The sequence below is a fragment of the Microcaecilia unicolor genome, chromosome 7, assembly GCF_901765095.1.
Source record: "Microcaecilia unicolor chromosome 7, aMicUni1.1, whole genome shotgun sequence".
Lineage (NCBI taxonomy): Eukaryota > Metazoa > Chordata > Amphibia > Gymnophiona > Siphonopidae > Microcaecilia > Microcaecilia unicolor.
The window spans coordinates 117,124,373-117,142,446 of record NC_044037.1 but is presented as its reverse complement, the minus strand read 5'-3'; the positions used below and the strand labels follow the sequence as shown (position 1 = coordinate 117,142,446).

The 18,074-nt window shown below is 46.0% G+C and overlaps 1 protein-coding gene across 1 annotated transcript in view; it reads right to left on the bottom strand.

Moving 5' to 3' along the window:
• Positions 1-18,074, bottom strand: part of FBRS (fibrosin) — a 592,459-nt gene that overhangs the window by 24,816 nt on the left and 549,569 nt on the right. The window contains exon 15 of the mRNA XM_030209049.1: positions 13,841-13,973. Within this exon, the coding sequence (XP_030064909.1) occupies positions 13,841-13,973 (133 nt within the window). The remainder of the gene's footprint in view (positions 1-13,840; positions 13,974-18,074) is intronic.

Sequence of the window (18,074 nt, the reverse complement as noted above, 5' to 3'; positions counted from 1 at the left end):
AATCGTTAAAGTCCCTAACGATTTTAAAATAACAAAACATGCACCAAAAAAAAAAGTCACACATGCTGAGATCGGTAGTGAAACGTACAATGTATCAAAGAATCACAATACACATCGTTAATCGGCCCCCAAATCATGCGCAGAGCAGCCAAGCGTTATGTTAGCTGCTCTGCGCATGCCACAAACAGTCAAAACACAGTCAAATCGCAAGCACATGGCTCCCAAATAAAAACAAAAATAAAAAAAAAGGGTCGGGAGGGGGCAAGGGCGCTCATCAGGAGCGTCCTGTACAGACGGCCTTGCCCCCCCCCCCCGCTGCTCCCCACTTTCCGCCGCTCCCCCCACCCCGAAAAAGCAAAATTCTAGCAGCCCCTGCCCCCTCCCCACTTTCCGCCGCTCCCCCACCCCGAAAAAGCAAACTTCTAGAAGCCCCTGCCCCCCTCCCTTCCTCACTACTCTGTCACCTCAGCTCCGCCTCCCGACATCCTCCGTCCGCGCCCCGCCCCCTTTTGGGGTCGTCGCCGCCATTCCCCTCCTCCATCGGGCCCCCCTTCCTCTTACCGGGCCCGTGCAGCGCCTCTCTCCTCTGTCCGAAGGCGCTGCACGGGCAAGAAGAACGCTGAATCAGCTGATGCCTGCCTTCGCCTAGCTTCGATAGAGCGTCTTTCTCCTCCTGGGCCCGCCCCTGTCTGACGTCAGTAACCTACGTAGGTTACTGACATCAGACAGGGGCGGGCCCAGGAGGAGAAAGACGCCCATCGCGAAGGCAGGCATCAGCTGATTCAGCGTTCTTCTTGCCCGTGCAGCGCCTTCGGACAGAGGAGAGAGGCGCTGCACGGGCCCGGTAAGAGGAAGGGGGGCCCGATGGAGGAGGGAAATGACGGCGACGACCCCAAAAGGGGGCGGGGCGCGGACGGAGGATGTCGGGAGGCGGAGCTGAGGTGACAGAGTAGTGAGGAAGGGAGGGGGGCAGGGGCTTCTAGAAGTTTGCTTTTTCGGGGTGGGGGGAGCGGCGGAAAGTGTGGGGGGGGGGGGGCAAGGCCGTCCGTACAGGACGCTCCTGATGAGCGCCCTTGCCCCCTCCCGGTCCTTTTTTTTTTTTTTTTTTTTATGTGTTTTCTGAGGTCCTCTGGACCAATCACAGCGCTTTTAGCTCTGCTAATGCGCTGGGATTGGCTCAAAGTTTGTTTATTTTTTCACTTAACACTTTTTCCTGCCACGGAGCTGTCCTAACGAGAGGTCCAGACCTCTCGTTAGTTTTCCTGCCTTTTTCCTGCGTAAAGGCAATCGGAAAAGGTTAGTGCATGTCGTTTCAATGGGGTTTTCACACTAATTGCTCATCTCCATTCCGTTTTCGTTAGCTGCTACTGTCGTCGGAAAATAGGCTTAAGTGCATGGAAAGGATAGGAAATTCTTCCCTGAGGGCTCATTTAACGATGAAAAACGTTTAGTGCATCTACCTCTAAGTGCTGTGAGCCTTGGATGTTGAAACATGTTGGGCATATTTCAGCCAGTGGTAAAACTCCACTTTCATCTAGCCAGGTTTTGCTTATTCCTAGGATGTCAAGATGCTGTTCATTTATGGCATCATGTATCACCAAGGATTTCTTTGCAGCTGATCTGGCATTCACCAGTCCTATAGTTCTCAAGGGTGGTCTGGGGGTGCTAAGGGTAGCTTTGGTGTGGCAATGAGATGAGCTTTTAAGTACTGTTATGTAGGTGTTTGACATCTTGCACTTTTGCCTTCTCTTTGCTTGGTGGGGATTATTATTATTATTATTTGTTACATTGGTATCCCACATTTCCCCACCTATTTGCAGGCTCAATGTGGCTTACATAGTACCGGAGATATGTTTGTAGACTCCGGTGTAAACAAATACAGAATGATGTTGAGATAAGATAAAGTTCATGTGGTACAGCAACATAAGGGAATCGTACAACGGAAGAATTGTGTTATGTCCATTCCGTATTTTAGATTTGTTGTGTTGCAGAGATCAGGCATTTATGTTGGGTTGGTAGGGTATGCCTGTTTAAACAGATAAGTTTTTAGTGTTCTCCTGAAGTGTAGGTGGTCGTACGTAGTTTTCAAGGCTTTTGGTAATGCGTTCCATAATTGTGTGCTTATGTAGGAAAAACTGGATGCATAAGTTTTGTATTTGAGTTCTTTGCAGCTTGGGTAGCGCAGGTTTAGGTACGTTCGTGTTGATTTGCATGTGTTTCTAGTTGGCAGTCTGTCATGTATCCCGGGGCTTCACTGTAGATAATTTGTGAACCAGTGTGCAGATTTTGAAAGCAATGCGTTCTTTGATTGGGAGCCAGTGTAGTTTTTCACGGAGGGGTTTTGCGCTATCAAATCGGGTTTTTCCGAAGATAAGCCTGGCTGCTGTGTTCTGAGCGGTCTGAAGTTTCTTTAAGGTTTGTTCTTTACATCCCGCATAAATTCCATTGCAGTAGTCTACATGGCTTAGTACCGTTGATGGTATTAGGTTGTGAAATGTTTCCCTCGGGAAGAATTGTTTCACGTGTTTGAGTTTCCACATTGAGTGAAACATTTTCTTTGTGGTGGATGTCGCTTGGTTTTCTAGTGTTAAGTTGTGGTTCATAGTAACGCCAAGGATTTTCATGCTGTCTAAGATAGGGAGGGTGTAATCTGGGGTGTTGATAATTGTGGGGTTGGCTGCGCTATGTTGGGATGAGACGATACAGTGTGTTTTAGTTGAAATGCATTTCCCCAAGAGTCCATGATGTTCAAGCTGATCTTGATTTCGTTGGTTATTTCTGTCAGATTAGATTTGTAAGGAATGTATATTGTGACATTGTCTGCATAGATGAAAGGGTTAAGGCCTTGGTTGCATAGGGTCTTGGCTAGAGGGGTCATCATTAGGTTGAAGAGGATTGGTGATAGCGATCTTTGTGGTACTCTGCAGTCTGCCTTCCACGGTGATGATATGTTTGAGTTTGATTTTACTTGATATGTTCTTGTGGTTAAGAAACCTTTGATCCAGATAAGTATGTTACCACCAATCCCAAACTTATTTAGTAATCTTATTAGTATATTATGGTTTACCATGTCGAATGCACTAGACATGTCGAATTGGAGGAGGAGGATGTTTCTGCCTGTTGCTATTTCCTGCTTGAATTTGGCTAGGAGAGTGAGTAGTACAGTTTCTGTGCTGTGTAGGGGGTGAAAACCTGAGATTCGTGTAATATTGAGAATTTGTGTATGTAATCTGTAAGTTGTTTGGCTACCATAACTTCCATCATATTTAATATCCAGTACATTGGACCAAATTTCTGAAAGACGCTAGTGTTGGTAATGACCCTACATGAATCGTGTTTCACTTGTATGAGCGTCATCAGGGGTCTGCATAATAAAACAATTACACATCAAAACTGAACCTTAACATTCTATCAAAAGTTAGATCATATTTAACATCAAAACCAATTTTTAAATATCCTACCGGCCATACAAATTGAGTGGCTTGCCCTTTATATTTAAATCATTTTTATTATGGAACTAGACATTAACATTATTGGTAACCAATCATTTGTTATAATTTAAACCTTGTACAATTATGACCATGCTAACATCATTCTTTCTAACAAGTTCCCAATTCCTTTTTTCCCCCCCCCCCTTCCCTCTCCCCGTCCACCCCTATCCCTTCCCTTTGGCTCCCCCCCCTTTCCCCTTTTCGTTCTCCAACCCTTTAAACCAACTTGGTTCCATACATGAGACTCAGACTTTTTATAGTTATCTGTTCAAAAGTCGGCTTCTCGCCGCTGGGGTTAGTGTACTCAAAAATAAACACCAACATTTCTGCCAGTTTTCCCCGTGTCTTGTCGAAATATCCCTGATTGCCGTCTTCTCCATTCGCATCAGAGTAATCATACGCACTCTCCATTCCTGCAACGTGGGACATTTATTTGTAATCCAATTGGCCATTATGCATTGTTGTGCTATTATGACAGTTTTTCCTAAGAATATTTTCAGCCCCTTCACAGAGCGCCACGGTGCTCCGAAGTGGTTAAACAACAGTCTCGCATCTAGCTGCCATTTCACTTTCCACAATTTAGAAACATGGGATGTAATGTCTTTCCAGAACTTTTGTATTCCTGTGCATGTCCACAGCATGTGACCCAACGTCACTCCATCTACTCCACATTTTGGACATTCCCCCCATGGGGACATGCCCATATGAAACGCCCTTCTAGGCGCCACGTACATTCGCATCACAGTTTTATACTGTATTTCCCAGTGTACTGCATATTTTGAGCGTCTCTTAATTGACAAAATATAGTCTTTGAGCAGGTTTTCAGTAATGTCTGTGGCTAAATCTTTTCCCCAGATTTCGGCCAACCGCCCATAATCCACCTCCGGAGTCATATCCTTTATGTGGCGATGATGGAATGCCAACGGTACTTTATCCTGCGCTCTTAAAGAGTACGCTGAGGACAATTCTTCTTGTACGTCCTCCGTCAAGTCTGTCCATGGCAGTGTTTTAATGTAGTGTTGCAGCTGTACATAATGAAAATAATCTCTTGGAGGGATTAAAAACTCTGTCTTCAATTCTGAGAATGACTTAAGCTTGCCTTCCAACGTCAACACTTGTAACAAATATGTCATTCCTTTTAGTTTCCATCTACTAAAAGCTGGGTAGATGCATCCTGGCCTGAAATTAGGGTTGTTCACAATAGAAAGGTAAGGTGTTACTTTGGGCGAGAACTGGTACTTCCGACATATCCATCTCCAGTTTGCCTTAGCTGAGCTCATGATCCCCGTAACTTTCAGTATCTCTGGAATGTCCCCTCCTCCTGAATGTAGACAATTACTAAAATGAGTCTGTGGAAGCAAGCTGAGTTCCAACTCTGTATTTGAGAAATAGGAGGTCTGGCGGAACCAATCGTTGATGTGACGCATTCCGCTGGCAGCTGTTATATTTTTAATACTAATTAATCCCATACCTCCATATTCTTCTGGGGTACACAGAGTGTCTAGAGATAGACGAGCTCTTTTCCCTTTCCACAAAAACTTTCTTAACATTTTATTCAGACTGCGTTCTTCTTTATTTCTCAAAAATAATGGCAACAATTGAAATACATACAACCATTTAGGTACAATGCACATGTTAAACAGAGCTATTCTTCCCCATAGATTTAGTGGCAATGATTCCCACCCCCTTAGGTTCTGTTCGGTGTCCCTCAGTAATCGTTGTATGTTAAGTGTATAAACCTGTGCCAGATTTGCTGATAACCATATCCCCAAATACCTGAGTACCCCATCTGCTTGTTTAAAGGGGAGCCCATGCCCCTCTCTTTCTGCCAAAGTAGAGAAAACTGACAGAGCCATGGATTTGTCCAGATTTAAGGTGAACCCGGCCACCCTCTTGTACCTGTCTAATACCTCTAAAAGGGGGTTAAGCGAGCGCCCAACATCTGTAATTATCACCAAAAGGTCATCGGCGTATGCTAGCACTTTTAGTTGATACTTATCGAAACTCACTCCTTTAATGGCTTCTACTTCATTTATTTGTCTCAGTAACGGTTCCAAAGTGAGCACAAACAATAGCGGAGATAAGGGGCACCCCTGTCTCGTGCCACGTTCTATTTGAAATTCTTCACTTAAAGTCCCGTTTGCCAATACTGCCGCCCTCGGTTGGCTGTACAAGGTTTTTACTGCTTTTCCAAACCATTCCCCAAATCCCAGATGCTCCAGAGTCTGGAAGAGGAAATCCCAACTCACTTTATCAAAAGCTTTCTCAGCATCCAGACTCAGGAGCATCGCGGGGTCCCTCCCTTCCTGGCATCTAGCCATCGCTACCAGGGCCTTTCGTACATTTAAAACCGATGACCTATTCCTAACGAATCCCACTTGGTCCGGTCCTATCAGTCTTGGAAGAACATCGGCCATGCGCTCCGCCAGAATTTTTGCTAGTATTTTAATGTCTACATTCAATAACGATATGGGTCTATACGACTCTGCTAATTCTTTTGGTTTACCTGGTTTTAGTATTAAAGTGATTGTTGATGTATTAGCGTACTGGGGCAACTGGCCACCTTCTATCACCTCTTCAAAATAGTCTATCAATGCCCCTCTTGCCTTCAATGGCAACATCTTATAAAATTCGCCTGAAAATCCATCTGGCCCTGGCGCCGAGTATGACTTCAGTTTTTTTATTACTGCCTGCAATTCTTTTGCCGTCAAAGGAGCGTTTAGGGCTTGCTGTTCCTCAGCTGTCAGCCTAGGGAGTCCTGTTTGTGTCAAATATCTCCTAATCCTCTGCGGGCTTTCTAGCTGTTCTTTTTTATATAGAGTGGCAAAATGTGAAGCCAAAATTTTTGCAATTTGTGTTGGATTGTTAGTTAGCTGGCCTTGTCGATTTCTAAGCGCATCAATTGTCCTTGGGCCATTCCAGGTCTTTATAGCCCGAGCCAACATGCGGCCCGGTCGATTACCATATCTCTCTAACCTATATTTCTTATATATTTGGGAGTGTGTTTCTCTTTCATGCAGCAATGTGTTAAGGGACACCTGTGTGGCTTTCAACGTCTCTAGCCTCATTGGGGTTGGATTCTCCGCATAAGCTTTCTGTGCTCGTTTCAATTGTGCTTCTAGTAAAAGTACGCTAGCTGCCACTTTCTTCTTTTTAAGAGAGACATAAGCTATAATGGATCCCCGGAGGACGGCCTTAGAGGTCGACCAAAATAGGGATGCTTGGTCCGCATGCTGCGCATTATCTGCCTCAAAAACATCCCACTTCTTGTTAATATATTTTTGGAATTGTGGATCTGCTACTAGATATGCCGGGAACCTCCATCTTTTCCCGCATGACTCTGCAATATTAGTTTCCAGATCCAGCCACACTGGAGCATGGTCAGATATTTCTTCCGGTCCTATAATTACCCTTTGCACCCTATGGAACTCCCCACGTGATATTAATATATAGTCCAGCCTAGCTTGCGTCCCATGCGCCCGAGATCTATGCGTGAAATCTGTTTCTGTTGGGTGTAAGGCTCTCCATGTGTCAACCAGATCTTGTGTGTGTACTAGGCATGGTAGTGTCTCTCCCCTATGTCCTTGATAATGAGAGGAGCCTGGATTTGTGCAGTCCCGGACTGGGTCCATTACCAAATTCAAGTCTCCCACTACCAGTAATGGGCGGTTTCCGTTTAGATTGCATAACTTCATTATTGTTTGATAAAACTCAGGATCATGTGTGTTAGGCCCATAAATTACCAGCAAATTTACTTCCATCCCTTGCAACCATACCTTTAACATCAAATACCTCCCCGCCTGATCTGTGGCTATCAATGAGGCCTTATACGCCAATCCTTTTCTAAATAAAACTGCAACACCACCTTTACGGCCCCGGGGGGAGCTGGCAAACACCTCTCCTACCCAGGTTTTCTTTAATTTATTGTGTTCTGCCACTGTCAGGCGGGTTTCTTGTAAACAGGCGATATCTGCCTTGTGTCTCCGCAGGGCTGCCAGTATTTTTGCCCGCTTAATTGGAGAGGAAAACCCTCCCACGTTCCATGTTATTATTCGCACGGGCATGATCTAAATTGAATGTGATACCCTAATGTTCGGCGCCCTTTTTGACTTTTAGCCGTTGCCCTGTGTGTCTCATGCTTTGATTGTATCTGCTCCCTGTCCTGCCCTCGGATAAATACTGTGCCTTCGAGGTCTCTGCTTTGACTGAGCCATACTAAAATATATTTTGCCCTCCCCCCCTCCCAAGCCCTTCCCAACCCTTCCCGATACTTCCCATTACCCCATCCTGTAATGCTACCCCGAAACATTTCCCAGGTCGCAGTGCCTACGAAAATGTAAAAACCACGTGCCTATGCTTTGAGACCCCCTCCCCCATTCTTATACAACATATTTTCTCCCCATTTTCCCCTGTGAAGATCCTACTCACAATCAATTATGCCTTCTTACACAGTTTTGTTCATTTTTTCTACGTACTGTCCAACAGCTGGTGTTCCGCCAGAGCCGCCTGTGCTTCCTCCACTTTATTAAAAGATTGCCATTTATCCTGAATGCACAGCCGCAGCTTAGCGGGATACTGCAACGCAAACTTTATCTTTTTCTCAATCAACTGTGAGCACAATGGGTGAAATTTTTTACGCTGCTCCTGAACCAATGTTGTGTAATCTTGGAAGATCAGAATATTGCGTCCACCATATTTAAGTGAGTCTCTCTTTAGTTTAAATCCTTGTAATATTTCGATTTTGTGTTTGTAATTAAGGATTTTCGCCACCACCACTCTTGGCCTATTGTTTGCTTCCATTTTTCGCCCTATTCGGTGTGCCCGTTCCACTACCAGCGAGCCAGACGAATCCGTGAGCGCCAGTTCCTTTGCTAGCCAATTTTCAAGCCAGGTTTCTAGATTTCGTTCTGGTAATTGCTCTGGGAGCCCAACTATACGGACATTATTTCTCCGCGAACGGCTCTCTAGGTCCTCCAACTTTGCAGTTTGTTCTTTCAGTTGTTTTTGCAGACTATGGATATCTGGCCCATAACCTCGTGTTTCATCCTCGAGGGCCGCCATTCTGGCCTCCAGATCTCCCGTCCTGATCCCCAAGCCATCCACCGCAGTCTGATATTGATCTAATTTGTCATGCAACGCCGACCATTTCGGAGCCCAAGCTTTTTCGATAGCAGAGGTCAGTTGAATCAATTGCTGTTCTGTAAAATTATGCGTCGTTGCCGCGATTCCCGGGCCTTCCGCCATAACTCCATCCAGGGTTCCCGCTTTATTTTTTTCCTTCTTTGCAGTGCGCAGCGCCATACCACCTGGCGATTTTTGAATATATTTGTCCATACGCACTTGTAATCTTGATTAATGGTGGTAGTTGCCGCTTTATTGTTAATTAAGCAGTTTAGGGGGAGCGAGTCTCGGAGCTAGAGCAAGTCACGTCCTGCTCAGCTCATCGCATCACGTGGTCCGCCGGCTTGCCCTTTAAATTGAGGAGGATACATAGAAGGGGATCCTGACACGCTCCATACGCAGGGGCCGACGTTGTGGATGACATTTCCGCTGCTTAGCACTGGAGCGAGAGTATGAGTTCCCAGCGACCCGTATATGGTCGGTAGGATATTTAAGAATTGGTTTTGATGTTAAATGTGATGTAACTTTTGATAGAATGTTTGGGTTCAGTTTTGATGTGTAATTGTTTTATTTATTTATTTGTTACATTTGTATCTCACATTTTCCCACCTATTTGCAGGTACAATGTGGCTTACATAGCACTGGAGAGGCTTTGAAGTCTCCAGTGAACAAATACAAGGTAATGTTGTGATAGGATATAGTTCATGTAGCACTGTCACATTAGAGAGTCGTACAACAGAAGAGTTGAGTAATGTCCATTATGTACTTGAGTGTTGTTGTGTAGCAGAGTTCAGGCATTTAGTTGGGCTGGTAGGGTATGCCTTTTGGAACAGGTTTGTCTTTAGTGATTTCCGGAAGTTTAGGTAGTTGTACGTCGTTTTCAAGGCTTTTGGTAATGCATTCCATAATTGCGTGCTTATGTAGGCGAAACTGGATGCGTAAATTGATTTGTACTTAAGACCTTTGCAGCTTGGTTAGTAAAGATTTAGAAATGTTCGTGTTGATTTGGATATGTTTCTGGTTGGTAAGTCGATCAGGTCTGTCATGTATCCTGGGGCTTCACCGTAGATAATTTTGTGAACCAGGGTGCAGATTTTGAAAGCAATGCATTCTTTGATCGGGAGCCAGTGTAGCTTTTCGCGGAGGGGTTTTGTGCTTTCAAATCGCGTTTTTCCAAATATAAGCCTAGCTGCCGTGTTTTGTGCGGTCTGAAGTTTCTTTAAGGTTTGTTCTTTGCATCCCGCATAGATTCCATTGCAGTAGTCAGCATGGCTTAGTACCATTGATTGTATCAGGGTGCGAAATGTTTCCCTCGGGAAGAATTGTTTTAAGCATTTGAGTTTCCACATTGAGTGAAACATTTTCTTTATTGTGGATGCCACTTGGCTCTCCAGTGTTAGGTTACGGTCCATTGTTACGCTGAGGATTTTCAGACTATCTGAGATAGGAAGGGTGTAGTCTGGTGTGTCAAATCTTGTGGGGTTGTCCACACTGTGTTGGGATGAGAGGATGAAACAATGTGTTTTTTCTTAATTTTATTATGCAGACCCCTGACGACGCTCATACGAGCGAAACACGATTCGTGTAGGGTCATTACCATCACCAGCGTCTTTCAGAAAATTGGTCCAATGTACTGGATGAAGTATTGCTGTTGATAAAGGATTCCACAGGCATATTTGGAGTGTGACTGTGTGGGTGCCACTGGTTCAGTGTTGAAGGAGATGCTGCTGATATACAACGATTTGGAAGACTCTGAAGTGTAACACTGACGGTGAATAAGTTCATCGCATCGATGGTTTTGGGAAGATCTCCTTAACAGTTGAAAGTTATTTTCTAATCAAGAATGTGTGTGGGCGGTTTGGCGTAGCCACTCGCTCTCTAAACATTTGATTGAAATAATATCAGCGAAGATGAACTGTTATATTTGGAGCTAAATGGTACATATAAACATTTGATTTATGTAATATCAGCAAAACTTGAACTATGTTAATTTGAGTGCAATGTTATGTATATTAAGTTGGCCCCTGGTTACACAATATGCTACATTTATGAGGTTAATGATCGGTGATTGTGTATGAGAGGTGGATGTAATTAGTATGTAAATGTGTGAGTGGATGGGTATTGTGATAAACACAGTGTCTGCCCTTACATGAGGAGACCGCCAGATGGCGCTCGCCTACCGAAAACCGGGAAAATGCCCATTCTGGCCAGTAGAGGGAGCTCCAAAGAGATAGCTGGGGGGAGTGCGAAGAGGCTTCTAGGCCAGATCTTTCTGGAACCAGAGGGGCGAGGTTTCAAGAGGTGGGGAGGTTTATTGGACACCTCATAAATAGCTTCCTCTCAGCAGAGGAGGGAGGTTTGCCCGAAAGAGAGGAGTTTGCCCAAGGGAGAGGAGATGGGAGCCTGGAGGCCGGAATCCGGAACTGTGTGTCCCGGGGCAGAGGAGGAGTGACAGTGTGTCCAAGAGGGAAAGCAGGCTGGAAATCCTGGGGTAAGAAGTCCCTGAAGTATTGGGGTGGGACTGTGTGTTCTCAGTACTGGGAAAGAACTGGGTGTTCAAGGAGAAGGACTGTGGGTCCCTAGTACTGATATTGGAACTGTGAAGGGTTTAAAAAGAACAAACAGCCGTGGGGTGGAGGATAGGACCGTAAGGTTAAGGTGACTGAAGTGTGTCCTATCCAGGGGAGGTGGCTGTTATACCCTGAGACCCAGATGTCCCCCAGTAAATGGTCTCAGGGGGGTGAATCGCAGTCAAAGAAGAGTTGGAAAGCCAGGTTCCCAAAAGACTGTAACCTAGCTCTAATAAACTGAATTTACATGCAACCAGCTAATTTGCATATGTTTGCAAGCAGAGGAAGCTGTGCTATCTTCCAGAGAAGGGTGACCCGGGGGCCCCACCAGAAGAACTGGTAAGGGGGATTGGTTACCAGGAGATACAGCGGGGAGGCCGGGCCGGGACGGCAGGTTAATGAAGAGGTCACCCTGAGTGAAAGGGGAGGACCAAACCTAGAGGCCCGAGTCAACGCAGTCACAGAGAAGTCTGGTTTCAAGGTGGTTCCCTGAGGCAAAGGGCTAGTGAGGCTGGGCAGGAGCCACTAGAGGGCCACTGCACACTGGAGAGCCCCCTGTGGGCTTACAAATGGCACCCCAGATGGGACCTTGTTGAAATAACCACATGAGGGCAAGGACATCAGAGAATCCCTGCTACCCTTGGCCATTGAATACAACTGTCTGAAAGCTGAAGCCAAGGGAAGAGCAGAGGGTTGGTTGGACCCAGGCAGTAATTGTATCCCCAGGGAAGTGTGCAGAAAGGTCAATAGAATACCTGCTGGTTCTAGAGGACCAGAGAACTGAAAGTGAAGCTGAGTGGAAAAGGCATCAGTCTCCAGAGGAGGTCTCTTGTGTGGGTGAAGACAGACAGCACGGAGAGGTGCAGGTCGAGAGCAGACAGCACGGAGAGGTGCTTGCTGACAGTATATATACTAGTAGTTTAATACAATTTGAATTCATTTTTGTTCATTGAAATGTAATAAAGGAATTTGGTACTTGAATTGTTAGTATTTTGAGAAATGCATTTTCATTAGGGATATCCTGAAAATCTGGCCTGCTTGCAGACCCCAAAGAACTGAATTTGGACAAGTATGTTATGCACTTCCTTGACTGTTGACTGTTGATTTGTGCAATTTTCCACTGAAGGTCAATGCATGGCTAATAGGATAAAGCCACTGGTAGCTCACGTTTTCAGTACAGAGCTGTCTAGTAACCTCTTTAAAGTCCCCCTTTTGCCAGATCATGCCTGACAAAATGTCTGGGAAGACTTCAAAATGACTATCATCCCAGCTTCCTTGCTGCCCGGAGGACCCACTCTCTAACTATAAACTTGTGCAGGCATACTATGTTTCTTGGTTTAACATTTAATTTAGGGCCTACAGCTCAATGGGCCTGCTCTAAATTTTTTATGCAAAAGATATTTATTAAGAAATAAAGTTGTTAAAAATATGTCACAGAATAAAACCTGACACGGTCATATTTCATCCTAAGGCTGCATTAGAGAATAAACACACACAACCATGTTATCTATAAAAGTCAGTCAGAAGGCTTTGTTTTTGTTTTTCATTTCAACCATTTCTCCTGGCCTGCTGTTCTCAGGATCTCTTGAAATACTCTTCCAATTAGTTCCTCATAAAATACCATTTTATGGTTTCTGACACACCCTGTGGTTAGTGCAGCGGACTTTGATCCTGGGGAACTGGGTTCAATTCCCACCCCAGCTCCTTGTGACTGTAGGCAAGTCACTTAACCCTCCATTGTCCCAGGTACAAAATAAGTACCTGTATATATGTAATTGAATGTAGTTGCAAAATACCACAGAAAGGCGGTATATCAAGTCCCATTTCCCTTCCCAGATTATTATTATTTTCTTACAGTGATTTTCCATATCCTCTAATTTCCATCTCAGGTCCTTTGCATAAAACAATTTGAGCAGGCCCATCGAGTTCTAGGTCCTAAATTAAATGTTAATTCAAGAAACACAATAGTATGCCTGCACAAGTTTGTAGTTACTTGCTTTTTTCTAAGTTTTTGTTGTAATGCCTCCATATCCTCAATATAGCCTCCTATTCTATTTTTCATTTTGTCCATCTGATTCCGTACCTCTGCTATCTCTGAGCAGATAGGAGTGACATTCTTTAACAATGCAAAGTTCTTTTCTTTATAGCTCCCCAAACCATTCTTTTAGCTTTGATCAGCTTGGCAGTGGCTCTGGTTCTGTTTCCTGTGCTAGATCTCCACTTGTTTCTGAGTTTGCTGGTAGTTCAGCTCCTGTATTTGATAGCACCATTTTGGGGCATGTGCTGCTTCTGCTCCAGCCCCACATAGGCAAAGGTGTTTAAATCAACTGTTCACCATTTCACAGACATTTGTCAGGTGTGCCTTACTCTGCCCAGAATCTCCTCAGCAACTTACCAGGACATTTTTGGGGGCTAATCTCTTTTGAGAGTCACCTGCAGAGCTCCTCATGCAGGTGGCAATTTGTGGTGGTAACATTTCCTAACCCCCAATTTTTTAACAAGTAAACTAGAGAGATGCAAACTGGAGATCACAAAGACACTATCTGAGGAGTTCATTTATCCACATGGATGCTTCACCAAATAGGGTAAAGGGAAAAAGGCCTAGAAAATAAACTGATTACAGGGTTGTCTGCACAAAAGGAGATTATGATGTCCTACCTGTTGGAGTAAAGAGGGTGGCAGGTCGGGCCAACTCATTGCTGGGGGGGAGGGTCCCAAAAACTCCAGAATTAGGCAGACAGGTGATGAGGTCATTTCGGAAATCCAGTTTGTGAGGATCCCCCTGCATCAGCTGCAGAGAGACAAGAACACAACCATTAGCAAAGTCTTTGTGTGTGCACTTACAGGGTAGGTTGTGAGATTGTAGTTTTGTTTTATTTTTTTTTTAATATATTTGATATGTATTTTGTCATTATATTTCACTTTTTTTGTATTCTTGCCTAGAACTGCTAGTGATTGGAGGAATACAAATGGCTTTTAAATAAACAAAGAATGAAAGAAAGAAAGAAATACTTTGTCAACTGGTGGAAGCACAGAACTAGAAATTGGCTCTATGATTTTTAGCGAGTCATTTAACTTCCAAGGCTAAACTTAGTGTGGTAAACATGTGATCCATCATAAAACACACATTATTTCTGTAATATGTCTCACTTTGTGGAACACATTCCCAGAACAATTAAAAATTAAATCTGAACAATCAATTTCAGAACATGTTCTGACAAGTATTTCAGTAAATATGTAAATATAGTATCACTTGTCAATGTTAATGCTCACTATTTTTGGCTATTGCTCATTCTTTCATGTTAAATTATACTACTACACTCTTACACAATGTAGGATATAGCGAATGCTACATACCTGTAGAAGGTATTCTCCGAGGACAGCAGGCTGATTGTTCTCACTGATGGGTGACGTCCACGGCACCCCCTCCAATCGGAATCTTCACTAGCAAAGACGTTTGCTAGCCGTCGCGCGCCCATGCGCGACCGTCTTCCCACCCGAACCGGCTCGTGTTCATTAGTCCCGTATGTAGCAACACAAAGACAAGGGAAGACACAACTCCAAAGGGGAGGCGGGCGGGTTCGTGAGAACAATCAGCCTGCTGTCCTCGGAGAATACCTTCTACAGGTATGCAGAATTCGCTTTCTCCGAGGACAAGCAGGCTGCTTGTTCTCACTGATAGGGTATCCCTAGCCCCCAGGCTCACTCAAAACAACAAACATGGTCAATTGGGCCTCGCAATGGCGAGGACATAATTGAGATTGACCTAACAACTTATCCAACTAACAGAGTGTAGCCTGGAACAGAATAAAAAATAGGCCTAAGGGGGTGGAGTTGGATTCTAAACCCCAAACAGATTCTGAAGCACCGACTGCCCGAACCGACTGTCGCGTCGGGTATCCTGTTGCAGGCAGTAATGAGATGTGAATGTGTGGACAGATGACCATGTCGCAGCCTTGCAGATCTCTTCAATAGTGGCTGACTTCAAGTGGGCCACTGACGCTGCCATGGCTCTAACATTGTGTGCCGTGACATGACCCTCAAGAGCCAGCCCAGCCTGGGCATAAGTGAAGGAAATGCAGTCTGCTAGCCAATTTGATAAGGTGCGTTTCCCCACAGCCAATCCCCTCCTGTTGGGATCAAAAGAAACAAACATTTGGGCGGACTGTCTGTTGGGCAATGTCCTCTCCAGATAGAAGGCCAATGCTCTTTTGCAGTCCAATGTGTGCAGCTGACGTTCAGCAGGGCAGGAATGCGGACGGGGAAAGAATGTTGGCAAGACAATTGACTGGTTCAGATGGAACTCCGACACCACCTTCGGCAAGAACTTAGGGTGAGTGCGGAGGACTACTCTATTATGATGAAATTTAGTGTAAGGAGCATGGGCTACCAGGGCCTGAAGCTCACTGACTCTACGAGCTGAAGTTACTGCCACCAAGAAAATGACCTTCCAGGTCAAGTACTTCAGATGGCAGGAGTACAGTGGCTCAAAAGGAGGTTTCATCAGCTGGGTGAGAACGACATTGAGATCCCATTACACTGTAGGAGGTTTGACGGGGGGCTTTGACAAAAGCAAACCTCTCATGAAGCGAACAACTAAAGGCTGTCCTGAGATCGGCTTACCTTCTACACGGTAATGGTATGCACTGATTGCACTAAGGTGAACCCTTACAGAGTTGGTCTTGAGACCAGACTCAGACAAGTGCAGAAGGTATTCAAGCAGGGTCTGTGTAGGACAAGAGCGAGGATCTAGGGCCTTGCTGTCACACCAGACGGCAAACCTCCTCCATAGAAAGAAGCAACTCCTCTTGGTGGAATCTTTCCTGGAAGCAAGCAAGATGCGGGAGACACCCTCTGACAGACCCAAAGAGGCAAAGTCTACGCTCTCAACATCCAGGACGTGAGAGCCAGAGACTGGAGGTTGGGATGCAGAAGGGCCCCTTCGTTCTGGGTGATGAAGGTCGGAAAACACTCCAATCTCCATGGTTCTTCCGAGGACAACTCCAGAAGAAGAGGGAACCATATCTGACGCGGCCAAAAAGGAGCAATCAGAATCATGGTGCCTCGGTCTTGCTTGAGTTTCAACAAAGTCTTCCCCACCAGAGGTATGGGAGGATAAGCATACAGCAGGCCTTCCCCCCCAATCCAGGAGGAAGGCATCCGATGCCAGTCGGCCGTGGGCCTGAAGTCTGGAACAGAACTGAGGGACCTTGTGGTTGGCTTGGGATGCAAAGAGATCTACGAAGGGGGTGCCCCACACCTGGAAGATCCGGCGCACTACTCTGGAGTTGAGCGACCACTCGTGAGGTTGCATAATCCTGCTCAACCTGTCGGGCCAGACTGTTGTTTACGCCTGCCAGATATGTGGCTTGGAGCAACATGCCGTAACGGCGAGCCCACAGCCACATGCTTATGGCTTCCTGACACAGGGGGCGAGATCAGGTGCCCCCCTGCTTGTTGATGTAATACATGGCAACCTGGTTGTCTGTCTGAATTTGGATAATTTGATGGGACAGCCGATCTCTGAAAGCCTTCAGAGCGTTCCAGACTGCTCTTAACTCCAGGAGATTGATCTGCAGATTGCGTTCCTGGAGGGACCAGCTTCCCTGGGTGTGGAGCCCATTGACATGAGCTCCCCACCCCAGGAGAGACGCATCCGTAGTCAGCACTTTTTGTGGCTGAGGAATTTGGAAAGGGCGTCCCAGAGTCAAATTGGACCAAATCGTCCACCAATACAGGGATTTGAGAAAACTCGTGGACAGGAGGATCACGTCCTCTAGATCCCCAGCAGCCTGAAACCACTGGGAAGCTAGGGTCCATTGAGCAGATCGCATGTGAAGACGAGCCATGGGAGTCACATGAACTGTGGAGGCCATGTGGCCAAGCAATCTCAACATATGCCGAGCTGTGATCTGCTGGGACGCTCGTACACGGGAGACGAGGGACAGCAGATTGTTGGCCCTTGTCTCCGGGAGATAGGCACGAGCCGTCCGAGAATCCAGCAGAGCTCCTATGAATTTGAGTCTCTGCACTGGGAGAAGATGGGACTTTGGGTAATTTATCACAAACCCCAGTAGCTGCAGGAGTCGAATAGTCATCTGCACGGACTGTAGAGCTCCTGCCTCGGATGTGTTCTTCACCAGCCAATCGTCGAGACAGGGGAACACGTGTACTCCCAGCCTGCGAAGAGCCGCTGCTACTACACCCAAGCACTTCGTGAACACTCTGGGCGCAGAGGCGAGCCCAAAGGGTAGCACACAGTACTGGAAGTGACGTGTGCCCAGCTGAAATCGTAGATACTGCCTGTGAGCTGGCAATATCAGGATGTGTGTGTAGGCGTCCTTCAAGTCCAGAGAGCATAGCCAATCGTTTTCCTGAATCATGGGAAGAAGGGTGCCCAGGGAAAGCATCCTGAACTTTTCCTTGACCAGATATTTGTTCAGGGCCCTTAGGTCTAGGATGGGACGCATCCCCCCTGTTTTCTTTTCCACAAGGAAGTACCTGGAATAGAATCCCAGCCCTTCTTGCCCGGATGGCACGGGCTCGACCGCATTGGCGCTGAGAAGGGCGGAGAGTTCCTCTGCAAGTACCTGCTTGTGCTGGAAGCTGTAGGACTGAGCTCCCGGTGGGCAATTTGGAGGCTTCGAGGCCAAATTGAGGGTGTATCCTTGCCAGACTATTTGAAGAACCCAATGGTCAGAGGTTACAAGAGGCCACCTTTGGTGAAAAAGTTTCAACCTCCCCCCGACCGGCAGATCGCCCGGCACAGACACGTTGATGTCGGCTATGTTCTGCTGGAGCCAGTCAAAAGCTCGCCCCCTGCTTTTGCTGGGGAGCCGTGGGGCCTTGCTGAGGCGCACGCTGCTGACGAGAGCGAGTGCGCTGGGGCTTA